Below are 17597 nucleotides of genomic sequence, written 5' to 3' on the forward strand. Positions count from 1 at the left end.
CAGTTTATTTTCCGGTAGAGTGATTACCCAGATCAGTCCCCAAAAATTTTAAAAACGGACATTTTAGTCCTCAAGAAAAATTAAAGTACAAATCAATCCCAACGTTCCTTAAAATAAAATCCTTGGAACTGATTTGGTAATTACTCTACATATATAATAGCCCAAAATTATAGCCCAGTTCAAATTATAAACGGCCATGGCCCAAATTCTAGCCCAGCTCACAACGTGAATACCTACAGTAATATGACATATGGGCCAGTAGGTGATGAATTGGGAACCCTCTGGAAGTTGTCGAGTTGGTTCCTTTAGCATCAAAACAGTGTAAAGCAGTTACAAAAACGATTACGGAGAGAAAAGCCGTTGGTTGATGGTTGGGCGTGAAATGGCAGGGAATATGCTACCGGGAATACGAAGGGTGGTTGGAAGAAGTGGTTGTGACGGTTATAGAGGGTGGAGTAGATGCTTGAGCTCTAACATAGAGTCAGACGCATTGGTGGAAGTGAAGCCAGGGGAGGTTGGAATGATATCCGGTATTCCAGAACAACATCTAAGGAGAAGGGTATGCTAATAATGCTGTTATTGCCCTTTACTTCTTTTTTTTCTTTTCATTTATTGTTATCAAGTATGATTCAACTTCCGGGATTTTTGTACTTACAGGTCGTCATTTATTCCCCTGCAAGGACCGCATCCCAGCAAGGCTCAGGCAAAGTTGGAAAATGGAAAATGGATTTCTTATCTACGCAAAAGTATGTTTTTTTTTTAAGTTGAAACTCCCGTTTAGTTGTTTTCACGTGAAGTTGATGCTGATAATCGATAGATTATAAATTAATCAAATTTGTCAAATCATCTAACAATCATCTAATTGCACCCGAGTTTCTACCAATTCTCATCAAGTTTGGAACTCGCCATAACATATCTGCACTAGGACAATCAATTCTGTTTCTCTGGAGATTCCAAGTTTGAAACTATTTGACTTGCTCATTGTTGTATCCACTCTTTGATTAATTCATCTAGTTACAGTGTTGAAAGACCTGCCTAGCTGAAGTAGAACGTTGAAAGTTGTCACTATCTGTGTATGTTTTTATATATATGAAGTGAGGTTGTTTATGAGAAACCATTCTGATGTAAAAAAAATATTAGGTGGGAAAATCCGTTGATGGGTTGGACTTCAACCGGTGATCCTTACTCTTATGTCGGTGAGGCAGCTCTCAGCTTTGATAGCGAAGCTGCTGCCAGGGCTTTTGCTGAAAAACACGGTTGGGACTATACGGTATCACCATAGAACACTGTTTGCTTCTCTCTTGGTTTTTTAATTCAATCATTTTATTTTAATTTCATTGAAGATGATAGATAGGAGGAGAGGCCAGTGTCAATATATATGTGTATTAATTTTACAAGTTACTTTAGACAATTTCAGGCTTATTACGTTAATCTAAAAAATAAATTCAATTTATTTTTCTTTCTTTTCAGGTTAAAAAACGTCACACTCCCCTTTTAAAGGTAACTATGCTCTTTCATATAGTAATTTGAGTTGAAATTATTTCCGTGTTCAAATGAGCCAATTATTCAGTGAAGGATCCACATGCAAGAGGTTGGGCATATGCCCCCATAAAATTTTGTTTTAAATTGGATTAGGAGTACCAGATATGTGTATTGTTTGCCTCTATGATTTATTAAATTTAACCCCATAATCTAAACTTTCTTGTTCCGGTTTTATTGCTTGCAGCCTAAATCTTACGCAGATAACTTCAAATGGAAGGGACCAGACAAAACTGACGATGGGCATGCTTATTAGCCTCTTTCACACGATTACACGAGTATCTGTTATGTTATTGTTACATAGTAAATAGGTTGGGTAATTAGTGATGTCCAATAATATAGCACACGGCCATGTAAACAAAAACATTAAACTCACAGTTTATACAGATACATATACGGATATACCGTATGAGGAGCTCTAGTTAATACTAAATTTCATTTGAAGCGTTACAAGTTGGGAGAGTCAGACTTGTGTGGCAGCTCCAACTGAAAAGATATTCCCCCCATGCAGCATTAAAAATTTAAGCTTTCTAAAAGTAGTTGTTTCGAAAAGGTCTAATCCTAGGGTTTTCTAACTCTTGTTTTAGTCTATATTTTAAGCTTTTTAATGCAACGCTAGAAAATCCATACTCTAGGCTGAGTTTGGGAGGGAGACTAAGATCAAGAGACTGTGATTAAATTAAGTCTTTATATTGTGTTTAGTATAAAAGGTATTGGATTGCGTTATATCTAAGATGAGAAAAGCTCAGTATACAAGTGATTAGGGCTTGTAATTATTACAAATTCATTAACGCCTAATCCACCAAAACGTGCTGCAACTCTTACGTCACATACACGCGCTATATTCACGCGTTTCACGTTTTTTTTTTGTGCCTCTTTTTCTTCTTCTTCTTTCTCCGTGCTTCCTCTTCCTCTTCCTCCTCCTCCTCTTCTTCTTCTTCTTCTTTCTCTGTGTCTCTTTTTCTTCTCTTCCTCCCTATTTTTTTATTGAAATTTCTTCTCCTCTTTTCGTTTTCTCTTTCTCCTTCATCAAAATCACCAGAAAAAATGAAGAAACATTATTCAAGGTACGTTTCTTGCCTTCTCTTTCTCCTTCTTCTTCTTCTTCTTGCTACACGTTCTTCTTCCTCTTCCTGTTCTTCTTCTTCATTTACATGCTTTTCTCTTTGTTTTCTTTCTTCGTTATTCTCGGTTTCCATTATTTTTTGACATCAAGTTCTGAAATCGTTTTTGAAGAAGAAGAAGCAGCAGCAGAAGATGAGGAGGAAAGAGAGAGAGAGTTCTGAATTATGCATAAGGTGTACTTCAACGAATTTTGGGTGTATTTCTTAAATTCTTTGGGTGTATTTCTATAATTCTTTGGGTGTATTTCTGTAATCCTTTGGGTGTATTTCTGTAATCGTTTGGTTTATTTCTGTAACTGTTTGGGTGTATTTCTATAATTCTTTGGGTGTATTGATTTCAAGAAGAAATATACCGTCTCTCCCTATATTGGGTGTATTTCTTAAATCCTTTGGGTGTATTTCTGTAATCCTTTGGGTGTATTTCTGTAATCGTTTGGTTTATTTCTGTAACGGTTTGGGTGTATTTCTGTAATCCTTTGGATGTATTTCTATAATCATTTGGGTGTATTTTTGTAATCGTTCGGGTGCATTTCTGAAGTTCCATCATCTTCAAAACAATTTCAAAGCTTGATTTCAGAAACCATGAAAATCGAAAAAAACAGAAGGAGATCGAAGGCAAAGAGAGAACGCTTTTCCATACAAGTCATTTATATTCACGCTTCTTCTTCTTCTTCTTCTTCTTCTTCTTCTTCTTCTTCTGTAACGCGCGTATTAGACCCATCTTCTTCTGTAACGCGCGTGTTAGGCCCAACTTGTAAGACTTGTAAACAAAAATGACTTGTTAAAATTCGCAACAGAGGTGTAAATTTAATTTTTTATCGGGTGTATTTATAGTCTGCGTTTGGGTGTATTATGCAGATCTCTATGCAGACCGTCATATATGGGTTCCAATCTATCTGGATCACCACTTCATATTATAGTACCTGTAAATCAGACATTTTGAATACACCAGAGAGAGTTTAATTATGGAAAAAAAATTTACTTATAATTGAATCAAATATATTTACACCATATGTTCAATTTCTTATAAGAGTATATAACAATTACATTAATCAGTGACAATATCATTAGAATCTATCTGACAAAATGGACTCAATAACAATGAGGATGGCCTGGACAGTCTTATTGCATCACTTCTCCTCGCTCATATTTCTGAATTTCTCACTCAACAGATAGGTTGCACACTTTAGGTCCTTGATTTGCTGTAAACAAAGCAAAATTAGAGTTAGATATATTTCTATTATGAAAAACTGATTTGATCGAAGACATATATTTGTTCTTACATTTTTTTCAACTTGGTTTTTGCCTTCCATTTTTACTGCAATAAAAAATACACCCATAAATATCAGTCAGATACACCCATAAATCAACCACATACACGCAAACCGATTTTATAAGTATTTAATGAGATCAGTTCAAAATGATGTTCAATTGACTCAAACAACGATAAATATACAAGCTCTAGCAATATTACAATGTCAAGCAATATACACCTAAGGACAAGCAATATTAGAACAGTTGCAACAGTTGATTATATTACATGATATGGGTTCAGGAATATACACCCAATAAATTACGTCGTATACACCCAACAATCAACCATATACACCCAACACATTACGCCATATACACCCAACAATCAACCATATACACCCATACAAATTACTCCATATACACCCAATAAATTAAGCAATATACAGCGAAAAATCAGTTACGAGAAGAACTAGAACAAGAAGAACAGTAAAACCTAGAACCACTTTGAAGAACAGTGAAACCTAGAGGAACTTACAAGAAGAGTAAAACTTAGAATAACAAGAATAGTAAAAACAGTGATATGAGATTTAGAACAAGAAGATCAATAAAACCTAGAAGAACATAGAAGAACAGTAAAACATAGTTCTTCGATTTCGAAATCAGAAACAGAAATGTGAAAAATGTACAAGATGAGTAAAACAATAACGTACCTTGAATAATATTTTGTTGATGGTTTCTACTATTATTCGCGACGAGTTCAAATGTCTCTTCAGTTTGGAATGTTGCTCGAAACTTTGTGGTTTGTGTTTTCTTTGAAGGAGAAGAGGAAGAGTTAGCCATGACGAGCGATTATTCCGAAGAGTAACCGTTTGAATGACGCGCGTGCGTTGACGCTCCATTCAAAGGGAGTTAATACGCGTAGACAAATTATTGAGTTGGGCTAACTTGTAAGGCTTGTAAGCCTTTTTTACTTGTATGTGTAGCAAACCCATCTAAGATTATATTTGGTTTAAAATAAATATAAAGATTAAAGAGTAGATATGAAATTTGAAAAGTTAAATAAAAACATTTTTAAAAAAGAATATACGTTATTAAAGTTTAAGTTTCTAGTCTTAGAATTTTCAATCCGCTCTTTTTCATTTTCTTAGGTACTGAAATTAAAATTTTAATTTTAATCTTTAATCACCAAATATACTGAGTTCAGTTCCCAGTATCAGTTTTAATTTCGGAAAACAAACACTACCTTAGATACATAAGCAACGCTTTAGCAACCGTAGTGCTCGTATTTATATTAGGCAACACTTCTTTTGAATATTGTCTGAACAATATTATAAGCGCTACACAGAGAAACTGCTCCAGAAACGTGGTAGGTCTAGATTGCATATAAAAACAATTCTCTTGGCATTTTTAATCTGTTGCTAAATAATTTTGTAAAGATTACACATAAGACCATTCCCATAGAAGCAACTTTCCTTCACTACCAGAAAAACACTCCTAACATTCTTTACTCCAACTTGCCATAGATCTTTCTTCCATTTCCCTTCTTTAATTTTGTCACTCTGTGAGGCCAGCACCGTTTTGCTGTCGCCGCCACGCCACCACCCCGAACAGGCGAACCCTTCCCACTGCCAGCTATGGCTCTGTTTTGCTATCTTGGTTCCATTTTATGATTTTATCATTAAGACACTTCACATCGCCACTGCCACATCACCATTGCCGCCAACAAGGAGCCCACAGCTCCTTTCACCCTCTTTGTCACCGCCTAAAATCCCGAAATTCCAGGAAAGACGATTTTAGTTAAATTTAGAATTCATTTCTTTAAATTAAGAATAAGTATATTCCACTAGCATAGTAGCATTTCCCAAAGATAAATAAGTTCAATTTGATATAAGTTGGACTTAATTATTTAATTATTTCTTTTCTATTATATGCTTAATTTTAGTTGCAATTCTGCTACAAAATCAAGAGGGTATAGCATATTTAAACTACACTCTATACTAACTAAATGTCATTAATTATTAATTATTTAAATTTTATTTTTTAAAAAATACAAAATTAATGATTATTAATTGCCTCTTTTTATTCTAATTCATCTTTTATCATTTATTACGCAAATCCTAATTTCTCTTTAAAAAAATGTCCCAATTCCAAAAAAAAAAAAAAACACCAAAACATAAGAAGAATCATCTAAATCTTAAGGAAAAAAAACATACAAAACATAAGAAAAAAATAATCTAAATCCTACAAAAAAAACATACAAAATATAGGAAAAAGAATCATTCGAAATTTAGGAAAAAGAAACGTAAAAAACTAGTTAAAAGAGTCATTCAAAACCAAATAGAAGAGAAGAAGAAGAAGAGTCGTAGGGTGACCGGCGACGACATCTTGGACGGTAGAAGACTCGTGGTGGTGTGTTGCGAGGAGGAAGCCACGGAAGCCGTGCATCACGAGTGGAGGAGTCGCCTAAGATCAGAGTAGTTGATCGCGCATTGCGAATGGGGGACCGGCGGTGGCTGCGTCACAACAGATGGGGGCCACGACGGTGCAGATGCGTCGGGACGGTGGGCGACGGCGTCGACGAAAGAAGGACGGCAACGAAAGACGCAACGGTGGTCGATGGGCGATGGAGTAAAAAATGTGTGGAGACGACGGGTTTGTGGAAGGAGAGATTTGACTGTTTCTAAATAAATGGAAATGGATTAAGTTTTTTATGGATTGTTTTTATTGTGTATTATAAATGTGATTAAGATAAATGCAGAAAGAATTTTTTTGAATTTTGAATTTTGATTTTTAAATTTTTATTTATTTATAAAATTTAAATTATAATAGAGTTGGCTTATGTTGACTTATAGAGGAGTTGTTTCCCTGTACTTTTTCTTTTAGTTGTGTTCGTAGCCACATAATTTTAATAAGGTGTTTGCTTCGTTACGATGATAAATTTATACATACTGATACGTTTACAATATGGACAAATAATAACAAGTCATGTAGAATTTATTTTCCACATCAGCATCTAATTTTTTTTTAAAAAAATATATATTATATTACTACTTTTACTAAAACTCCCTTTTAATTAAATAAAAATAAAAATGATTTTTTTATTTAATTTTACAAAAGTTTTAGACATCCTTAATTTATTCGATTAGACAAAAATATCCTTTTAAATCAATCAAATTTTAAAATTTAACTAATCCTAATATTATATTTTCAAATAAGTTAAACAACAAAACAAAAATATATCCGAGAAACAAAAAAAAATAAAAAATTGTTCTTTCATCTGAGTTTCAGAAACTCTCTTCATCTTCTCAAGTTTTTTCGTGTTCTTCTCTCCACTTCGTATCTCTCTTTCTCTCTCTCTAGAGAGGGGTCTCTCTCATCTCTCACCGTAGCGTCGCACTGAAGCTCTCTCCCTCTCTCCTCTCCGGTCTCACAATCAAGGTTGCCGTCGCTCTTCGTGTCATCGGTCGTCACCGTCTCGCACCAAATTGCGCTCGCGCACCATCTTTGCGCTTCATCGCCATCATCAGCCTCTCCCTTCTGGTAACTCCCTTTCTGTGATTTTTGTGATTTTAATTATTAAAGCATTGTTGTGATTTTTGTAATTAATATAACTTGGTTTGATTTCTGTAATTTTATATTAGTTGTTGTTAATTTTGACAAAAATATCAATTTTATATTAGTTGTTGTTAATTTCTGTACAATCACCTTTATGCTTAGCCCAGAAGGAAGCTCGTGGAAGATACGAGACTGCCCCTGCTTTAGCTCAAAAGGGACCTTCATCTTGTTCTTGTTGCTGAGAACAGCCACCACAAGCTTCCAAGAAGAAATTGTGGCAGCATTTAAGTTGGAAGAAGCAAAATGATGGTTGTGGAACCTAGAAATATAAACACCCAGCATTGACATTGTTGCCATGCTTCTCTACTGATTGACTTTTTATCTTTTTTTTCAACCTTCATATCTCTTAGCTCCTTCAATCTTATCAATATTTTATTTCCTTGTTGAAAACAACATTTTTCTCCATGGTGGATGGAAAGAACGAAGAGATGTCCACTTCCGAGCAATTTGGTGGGACAAGAATTCACTATATTTTTCAATCCATCTTCGTGAATAGTTTAGAGGTATAATTTGTATTCACATATGGCATAAAGCTCTAATAGAAAATGAGATATAGGTATAAAGTGACACAAAGACGAGGACATGAACATTTTTAAGTTTTATGGCACCACATGACAAATGAGTATGAAATTAACTTAAAAATAGAATTCAGAAGTTAGTTAGTTATTATAAGAATGTTTGTATTTATGTAGATACTATTTTCAATCTATCTATCTTCCCTTGCTTCATCATCTCTTCCTTTGATGATGCAGCAAACTGTGACAATGCAACAGATGCAATTCCGACAAGTTCTGTTTATGCAATAAACTATGACTACATAGCAAGCTGCCAATAAAGTCGCCACCATTAAATCTGTAATAGAGTTAGCGACAGTCCGAACTGCTGAAATAAGTAAAAAACTGAAAGCTGATAGACCTGAAATTGAAGAGAAAGAAACAAAACAAAAATCCAAGTCTATTTACTTTGTAATTTTTTTTTAGTGTAATTGTTCTACCGGTACTTATTGATTATTCATTTTTAATGTTTTTATTGTTACAACTAATTCATTTTAGGGTGCCTTACATAAGTATCATGAACCCATTAGAGTAATGCTTGAAATAGATTTATAAATTTGATAAAGATGCTTGAGGTTTCTGTCATTTTAATGTTTTCGAGAAAAAAAAATCATAATCTTGTCCCTATTTTAAAAGTTTCCATTCGGTGATATATGTTTTACTATATTTAAGAGTTTTGGGTTTAGTGTGAGTGCAATGCATCTTTTGCTTTTTTTTATCTATATATAGCGGTTTGCAAGAGGACTAAAGGCGGTTTCTAACCACCGCGAAACGAATTACCAACGGTTCAAAAACCGTTGCTGTATAGGACGTGGACATTTGATTTTGCAGCGGTTTTGTTGAACCGCTGGAAAACCACTTGATTGGCGTTGATTGATTTAGCGGCGGTTTGCCAACAAGAATTTCGAATGCATTTTCTGGCGGTTTTGAATCGCTGCTGTTCTATTGACCGTTGTGTTTTTATAAATGTATTCTGTGAACCGCCATTATCCGATTTTTCTAAAAATTTAAATTTATCTTCGGCAATTTGATATCCACCGCTATTGTTCCGTCTAAATGGCCGCAAAATGACTGTATTTTGCATCGGCAATCAGCGCTCTTTTAATTACCGTATTTTTTTTTTGCTATTTTTAAAAGTTTTTCTGATATTAGAAAACTTAATTTTTTTTAACTGAATGAATAAATTGATGGGTGAACGAATAAAAATCAAAATTGATAAAATTATTCATTAAATCCAAATATCAATAAAGTGTATTCCTTACTAAGAGTTGCATAATCAACAATAAAAAAGTGTATAATTTAACTTAAGGAATAAATTTCAAATCCTTATATCTATTCTCTACTCTGTCCCTCTAATGAATTCATCCATGCAGCCACGTTTAGTGGTAGTTCCCCACCTTGCCCTCGAACTAGACATATCAGAGCACTCTCCATTGCCTGCCTTCTCGTCTTCTCGGCTACTACTTCATCCTCCATTGCCTTCGTTTTTAATTTTTCAGCCGCCAGCTCTACTTGTAGTTCAAGCAACACCCTTTGGGTCTCCTCCCTTTGAGTTCCAATGCTTGGTTGAGCTGAATTCGAATCGAACACTTGACTAGTAGTCGGTCCGATTTCCATGCCACGCACTCTACCTGGGTGCTCCTTTCCAAGAGTTTGAGCAAGTGAATCATTCTGAGACAACAACCTAGATGATTCATCATGTTGGTCAATTTTCGCAATTCTTTCCTACACAATTTGATAAGTGAACAAAAGCATTTATTAGCTAATTGCTAACCAAACATACTTTAAACACAATTTTAACAAACAAGACCTATGAGAAACAACATAGCGATTTCCAACACGTTACTTACACTAATAGGCTGGGCTGCATCATGGAGATAGGATCCATTAGATCGTTTGTGCGTTAAGACAAACAACCCCCCTACTAATTGGACGTCCCTGTCGTTCCGACTGCAACAATACAGCATTCAGCATTCTTATATACTGAGACATGAGGAAGGGAAATGTAAGTAGTAAAATGGATAAGAAAAAAGGATCTTATATTCACAAATCATCCTTGACAATTATGCAAGCAATCCTAAGCTTTTAAAAGTGCAAGATAATCATCAATTACGGACATAGCTGATGATCTGTATCCAGAACCAAAGAGATTATAGTGATTTAAATAATGTTATATGTTAAGATAAAAATAGTAGCAAAAAATACTCAATTCACAGCCAGAATTATACTTATGTAGACACAATTCAGAGTCACACTACTTAAAATAAAAACACACTTGCATACATGAACTTAGCCATGATAAAATTTTGCTACAAATATTAACAAAGAGCACACATGATCTTAGATATTAGATAATATTTAGATATAGCTCATTGCAAATCTGATGCATTTTAAGAATTCTTTCAACCCAATCATGGTTGTATCTAACAGTTTCATGTGACGAAAAACACAATTAGCAGGGGAAAAAAAAGAGAAAACTGAACTCTATTTTATAACTATTATGTTCTATTTTATTTTTGCTTGTATCTTTTCTAGTAAATTTTTTTTACTTGGTTTCCTGCTCCATTGACATACCATAGAAGGAAAACCTGTGACTGTTCTTGGATAATTGGTACTAATCACATGGCTTTGGGTGGTTTTGAGTAGCAAATCAAACTATACAACTAACCTAACATCCATCTTCACATTGCAGCCATTATCATCCATATATTTTCAGCAAAGAATTGGGAACAATTAAATTGAAAATAAATTAGGGACCGAATTGGGACTAAGGTTCGAACCAGATTAGGGACCAAATTGAAAACTGATGGGTAAACAAATTTGAAACAAATTGGGTAAAATTATTCAATTCAAACAAAGGTACTAGGCTAACACATGAAATTGGAAGAGCAAGAAAAGGGGGAGAGAGTGAACCTGAAAGCGAGGAGAGGGTGCGGTCGAGCGGCGCACAACAGGGTATGGGAGGAAGGTTGAGGATGACGACACCGGGGCGGTCGGAAAACCTCGCGAGGACACCGGGACGTGCACGGCGGAGGAACGAACAACGGACGTGTGTATCCACCCTCCTTTCGCATGCATGATATATGCAGCAACTTCATCAGATCTGTGACCCAGAACGATGTGGCGGCTGCAGCTGATAGAAGGAATGTATACCGCGGGAGTGAGTCTTGGACCTGGTGATTGGCGCCTTTGCCCCCTTTTGGGTTCGCACGTAAACGAGGGAAATTGGATCTGGCTTCCTCCAATTTTCGGTTGTTTTGTCACTCTGAGCTTTATGTGATTTGCTGCGTTTGAGGCACAAAATCACAGCTATGGAGTCCGGTCTTTGACGAACACAGAATTCGCTACAAAAACCGCAGGTCCTCCATCAATCTGCAACGGTTTGGGGAGACGCTGGAAATTAGGCGCTGCTAAGGAGCGCTTCTCCTGTAGTGAAGGAGGGAGAGGAGTTGTTGCAGCTTTCGTGGTTGTGGCACACCCGAGCCACCACCTTCTTCATCAACAAAGTTCATATTTATCCCACCAACGAGTAGGATTTACTTAATAACGCGTGCTTAGATTTTTTTGAATGCATGTGATGTATATGATGATTGCATGAGGACTATATGGACTGAATTGAGGATTCAATGGTTGCTAACTTTCTATTTTAATGATGATGCTCATGTTTGATTACTAGAAACTAGGTTTGTAAACTTTGATGAACAAGTTAGTGGATAGAATGAAATTGTTTGTGAGACTAGTATTGAATATTAAGGGCTGAACTAGCAATTGGTTCAGATTTTTAGGCATTACTTGAGTGCCAAACAACCTAACATTTGGTACCCGTAATTGACAAAATCTGCGACAATGGCCTAATCAATTAGGGCTAGGTTATTAGAATTATCAACCCTATTGTTTAAAGCTTGAAACCTTAATATAGACCTATTTTGGTAAACAGAGCAGCCTTAGTTCAACCTTTCTTTCTAAAGTTAGACAACATAGAAAAGCTTGAAGCATGGACAATTAGAAAGCTTTATTCATCATGGATGTGTGGATATAAAGTTTGCACAATTTGAATATCTTTTGTTTATATAATAGTATTTTCACCTAACACTCGTAAACAATTTTTTATTCAAATGGAGAATTTTTTGAGTTAGTATGATTTTAATTGTTAATTTTCGTAAGTAATAACCAATTAGGTTTATGGTAAAATCTATAAAAGTACATCATGAGTCCAATTCAATCATTTCTACACAATGTATCTTAACAAAAAATTGAACAGTAAAATAGAGAGTGATTGAGTTTAATATTAGACAAAGACTTATATCTAATTATGTTTACGTGAAGTTTATAGTTAAAAATTAGAAAAAAATTGATAATAAACAATTTTTAGTCATAATTAGTCAAAATTTTTTATAATTTATTTTATTTATATAGCTTAAAAACAGCTTTATTTTTTATCTTACTCTTCTATTAATCCATTTATCATATTCTTATCAATCCCATTTATTAATGATATTAATTATAATATCATATTTTTTATTACTAGACATTTTTGTAATCAATACTTAATATTTTTTTATAATTTGATTTAATAATACAATAAAGACTAATAATAATTATAAAGAACGGTAACGATAAATTGTATTAAATAAATTAATTGTAATTGATTTTTTATTTTTGTTAATTCATTTATCATCATTTAATGGAGATACAAAGCCTGAAAACTACCTTAATATAATTTTGTTTTCGTTAATTCAATTATTTTCATTCAAAATTCACAACTCTAATATCATTGCAAGCACAATTAGAATAGGCTAAGAAATTTTACAAGAAGTCATATTTATCATTGCAAATAGTATGACACTTAAATTCAACATTAATACGGTACCTATGGTAGAAGATGCTGAAGAATTTGAACAACAGACGGACTCACTCAATAAAGTTGTTGTCAGTCAACCAATTTTTGAGAATATGAAAAACCACACTAGTTTTGATGAGGTATGGTAATAAACTGATTTAATTTTTTTGTGTATTTCTATGTGCATTTATAATTATATTGTACTAGCGAAGTTCTTACAGATAACATTCGTACGTTCATATACATAACATCCATAATTACGTACAACTAACATCTAAACATTAAATTCATGTTTATTAGATATTACATCCATACACATCATTTTTTAATGATTGCATAAGTAACTATAAAGTTAACACCGATGTTTTTAAATTTTATCATAATTGAATTTAAAAAAATGTCAAATTCTTAAATTAATTTATTCAATTGATAAATTTATACACATAACATGTATAATTTTATATTAATAACATCTATAATTTTATACTCATAATATTCATAATTCATACATATGATGATGTCTATAATTAATAAATTTTTATAATTAATATTATCAAATTTTAAACTATACATCTTATTGTATTATTCAAATTATCTCATATGTACATTAATAGATCATGATTTTATTTTAATATTTTTATTTAATATTCATATGTATGTTTATTTATTGATTTTAATATGACGAGTTAATAATTATTTTTAAAAATTTATTTTTTAATTTTTGTGTATATTTTATTTTTTATTTTTTAATAGTGTATTTGTAAAATATAAGTTATACGGTAGAAGTTGTTAAAAAATTTTTAATTTCACTTTCATAATTTTTGTAGAGAATTATTGCATTTTAATAGATAATAATGTGATTGAGAGATGTTAGGAATTTAATTTGAGAGAAATTGAAATTGATTTTGGAAAGAACATTATTGATGACTCCAAACATACAGTAAAATGGTAAGGGATAAAAAGAATAAGTGATAAAAAAATGTATGTTTTACTTATCAAGTGAATGAAAATTTTTATATTATAATTATTTTTTGACTACCTAACATCTTAAATGATAAATTAATTAAATTTATAAAATTATCTAATAATTTTTAAATATCAATTTCACATGAGCACGACTACACATGAGTTCCAAGCTTAATATTATTGACGAGCATATATAGTTTCTACTATGTGATACAATTGGGTTAGGTGGATGTAAAACGGTTTCACCATTTTCAAATCAAAACTATAAAGTCTATACTCACATTTTTAACCTTCATTTACATTTTTCATTAAAAGAAAGGTAAAACAGAAGCAATTACAGGTATAATCTCCACTTCAATTTGCAAGCTTCAAAACATAGAACTAAGACTTTTCTGAATTCTAAGCTATGACGCATTGTTCTTGTCTTCTGAGTCTCTGTTGGCGAGCAATAAAAGCCTCTATAGTGCGTCGAAACTCGTCGTTACTCATTCCATCCTCAGGATACGAACCGGAAATTCCAACGTTTCCTCTGTTCTTCACCGACTCACACCTATACAGCACGTGACGCGGTTCCTCTCTCTCCACGTGCCTCAAAATATCTGATCGACACCTTCTGTACTCCTTCTTTTCCTCCAAACAAATAACCGTTTTTGTTATCTTCTCACCATGGATTTCGTTACACCTTAAGCTAACCCGCTTTGCATCAACATTCTGATTATGTTTGATGCTCTCTGTTCTTTCTTGAATTTCTTTGTTTTTATAACTACTACATTTTTGGATGAACTCCTCATAAAGAACAGTTTCTGAACTTTGTGTAGAGGAACCGTTACTTGAGAAATGACCAGATTGGACGAATAGTGCGACGATTATGAAGTTTCCGAGCAAGAAAACAAAGCGAGGGGTAACTACGAAGCCACCTAAATACTCGCTCGAGTTTTTGAGAGCCATTGGAAGTTTGATCGATAACCTGAAAATCAAGACCAAAACGACACAAAACTCTGCGTAATGGAACAATGTTGCGATTGTCCGGAGATGGTGATGTTTCAGGATTGTGTGGAACTTCCCTTTTCGGTGCTTGAGTGAACCCATAGTTTGAGGGCAAAAAGATTAAATCTTAAACCCTAATTTTTTTGTATTGAATACAATTTAGTGTGCCACAGAACAAGCTAGTCATCTGAAGACACAGGATATATGTACTGCAGCTATATAAGAAACTGCAGCAGCTTCAAGGTTTGAAATCATGGAAAAAAATCGTAGAGGAAGTAAAGCTCTCATTGTTACTATATGAAGTATTTTCTTTAGCTACGTTTCATGAGGGATGCCCTTCCTTTTATATATAGATATGTTCAATTTAATCCTTATCTTTTTATCTCTTTAATGATATACTCTCTTTCAGTCATTTGGGTCCTTATAATATAATGCGCACTAAACTATATTAGCATTATATTCCTCATATTAAGCAAAGACAAATCAGGTTTTCGTCCACTAGGAAAAAGTAATGTTTGATTTTTTTTTTTTTTTGTGGGGTTTCCTCCCTTAAAGAGATGCATGCCATTATTGCGGACAGGTGTTAGTCTCATTTTAGAATTTGTTCAAGACTACTCAAAAGTAACAATGGCAAAGTTTTAAGATAAAACGTGGAGTCTCAAATTTATTTTCTTTTATATTTTGATTAGAGGAGAGAGAACTGGTTATGGTGTATAAGATAGTGATAGTACACATTCAAAAAAAAAAAAAAGAAGAAGAAGAAATAGAAGAGTGATATACACATAGCTTTTCTTTTACAACTAACTCAACTTTATTTTACCTTTAAATTAAAAAATGTAACCACAAATAATGCATCTTAGACTCAATCACTTCACCTACTAATGATTGAAAAGAAAGCACAATAAAGGTTGCTTTGGTAATGTGGCAATATCTTACTGGAGTGCATGGTAGTTGGTGTAGTTGGAAATCACTTGTACCTGTCACAGTTTTGTAAACCATTACTTACTCGGTAAGAAAGGGCCATGCACTAATCTTGATTTGCTTTATATTCGCCAAACACTTTGAAGCCTTCAATTCAACTTTTTTTTTTTTTTGGACTTGGAATTCAACTTTCCGATGGTCCCTTCCAGATTGGAGATTGGTTTCCCTTTGATCTCCTATTGACCCACCAATAATTCAGAAGGACACTACTTTCGGGATTCAGATTGGACGCGGCGTGTTTGAACAACTACGTTAAAGATTTGGTAAAAACTCATGTGCAGTCTGTAAAATTAATAACTGAGAGCCGTTAAATGGTTTGACTAAATTTTCATCTAACGGCTCTCAGCTATTAACTTTACGTAAAATCGATTGCACCTGAATTTTCACCTAAAGATTTAGGTATACATCGCTCAAATGGCATATGTCCTCTCTCCGAATGGGAGGTTTTGGTTTTGAACCTCCCTCTTACGTAATTTGACTTAAAAAGAATATAGTTAAGATCTAATTGAGATAACATATTAACATGTTTCTTTTTTTGTTTGGTCGGAAGCATGCCTCTTAGAATACTATACTTGGATTCAAACTTTAGCAATACTAAGTGATAGACAAAATCTCCTTAAAAATATTGGGTGTGTGAGTATGTAATATTGTAATGCTAGTGAATTTGTAATGTAATACTTATAACTGGAGATGTTCAAATCCATCTCACAAAACAAAAAAAAAGGAAGATTTAGGTGTAGTCTAATAATGCTTACTTTTTTTTAAGTTTAATTATGTAAAAAATCAACCAATTTGAGTTTGTTTAATAGTTAGTTTACTAATTTCTTTAAATAAATGTCAATGATTCAAATCTCATCTTATACATATAGCAATCTATTGGTGAGAGACAAAACCTTTAAATAAAGTTTAGATATATGACAAATTAGTTCTTTATTTACCAAATTAAAAAATATGCCAACAAAAATAATGTAAAAAATCAAGTACAATACTATAGCATTTTGTAATTTTTTAGTTTTATAGTAATTTTATGGATGTTTTTATTCTCAACATTTTCAAAATTTTTTTTTTAAAAAAGAGAAAGTATGAGGAGCCAATGTAATTAGTGTATACAATGGGAGTATTTTTGAAATTAATATTAAATGATAATTAAATTAATTAATTACAAAATTATTTCCAATTTCAAATACAAAACAACTAAAGATTACAAACAGTTACGAATACCTCCAACCAATCTCCTTCTCCATCCTCTCTCATCGGTGCGGTTACGAACACCAGCCGCCATAACGCATAGCTCTGGCCGACGCCGACGTGCACATTACGAACGTCCATTAGCACCATCGTCGTTCTCCGCTAATGCCGTGCAGATGCAATCGGAACCTCGCCACCTGTGCATGCTGCCGCATCCACACCTTGCGTTGCTGTCCACCCTGCAATCGAAGCCGACGCCGCCACATCTGCATCCCCACCCTGCATCCGCATCTAACTGGATCATGTATGAATATCGTCTTGAAACCAATCAAACTGTGGCTGCTACTCCTCACGAAAAAGGATGGGTTGTGTGTAGAGTGTTCAAGAATAGAGTGACTTCTATTATGTGTAAGATGAGTGATCATGATTCTCCTTCCTGCACTTGGTATGATGACTTCTTTTTCATGCACCAACAACCAGATCACTTTAACAACTCTTGTTCTTCTTCGTCAAAGCACCAACTAATCCCTAATAATAATAATAATAATA

The 17597-nt window shown here is 33.6% G+C and overlaps 2 protein-coding genes across 2 annotated transcripts; one reads left to right on the forward strand and one right to left on the reverse strand.

The window, feature by feature from the left end:
* Nucleotides 1–335: 335 nt before the first annotated feature.
* LOC130943387 (NADH dehydrogenase [ubiquinone] iron-sulfur protein 4, mitochondrial-like) lies at nucleotides 336–2072 on the forward strand. The gene is made up of 5 exons (XM_057871239.1): nucleotides 336–559; nucleotides 658–746; nucleotides 1141–1270; nucleotides 1471–1500; nucleotides 1727–2072. The coding sequence occupies exons 1-5, from the start codon at nucleotides 368–370 to the stop codon at nucleotides 1793–1795; spliced, it is 510 nt and encodes a 169-aa protein (XP_057727222.1). The 5' UTR covers nucleotides 336–367; the 3' UTR covers nucleotides 1796–2072.
* Nucleotides 2073–14057: 11985 nt separating this feature from the next.
* LOC130943935 (uncharacterized) lies at nucleotides 14058–15256 on the reverse strand. The gene has a single exon (XM_057872029.1). It carries the CDS (start codon nucleotides 14979–14981, stop codon nucleotides 14292–14294), a length of 690 nt encoding a protein of 229 aa, XP_057728012.1. The 5' UTR covers nucleotides 14982–15256; the 3' UTR covers nucleotides 14058–14291.
* Nucleotides 15257–17597: the final 2341 nt, after the last annotated feature.

Source organism: Arachis stenosperma, chromosome 8, assembly GCF_014773155.1.
Source record: "Arachis stenosperma cultivar V10309 chromosome 8, arast.V10309.gnm1.PFL2, whole genome shotgun sequence".
Classification (NCBI taxonomy): domain Eukaryota; kingdom Viridiplantae; phylum Streptophyta; class Magnoliopsida; order Fabales; family Fabaceae; genus Arachis; species Arachis stenosperma.

Coding starts and splice junctions, on each gene's coding strand:
- LOC130943387 (XM_057871239.1), top strand. CDS start 368: ATGGTTGGGCGTGAAATGGCAGGGAATATGCTACCGGGAATACGAAGG. Junction 747..1,140: donor GATTTCTTATCTACGCAAAA/GTATGTTTTTTT, acceptor AAAAAATATTAG/GTGGGAAAATCCGTTGATGG. Junction 1,271..1,470: donor AACACGGTTGGGACTATACG/GTATCACCATAG, acceptor CTTTCTTTTCAG/GTTAAAAAACGTCACACTCC.
- LOC130943935 (XM_057872029.1), bottom strand. CDS start 14,981: ATGGGTTCACTCAAGCACCGAAAAGGGAAGTTCCACACAATCCTGAAA.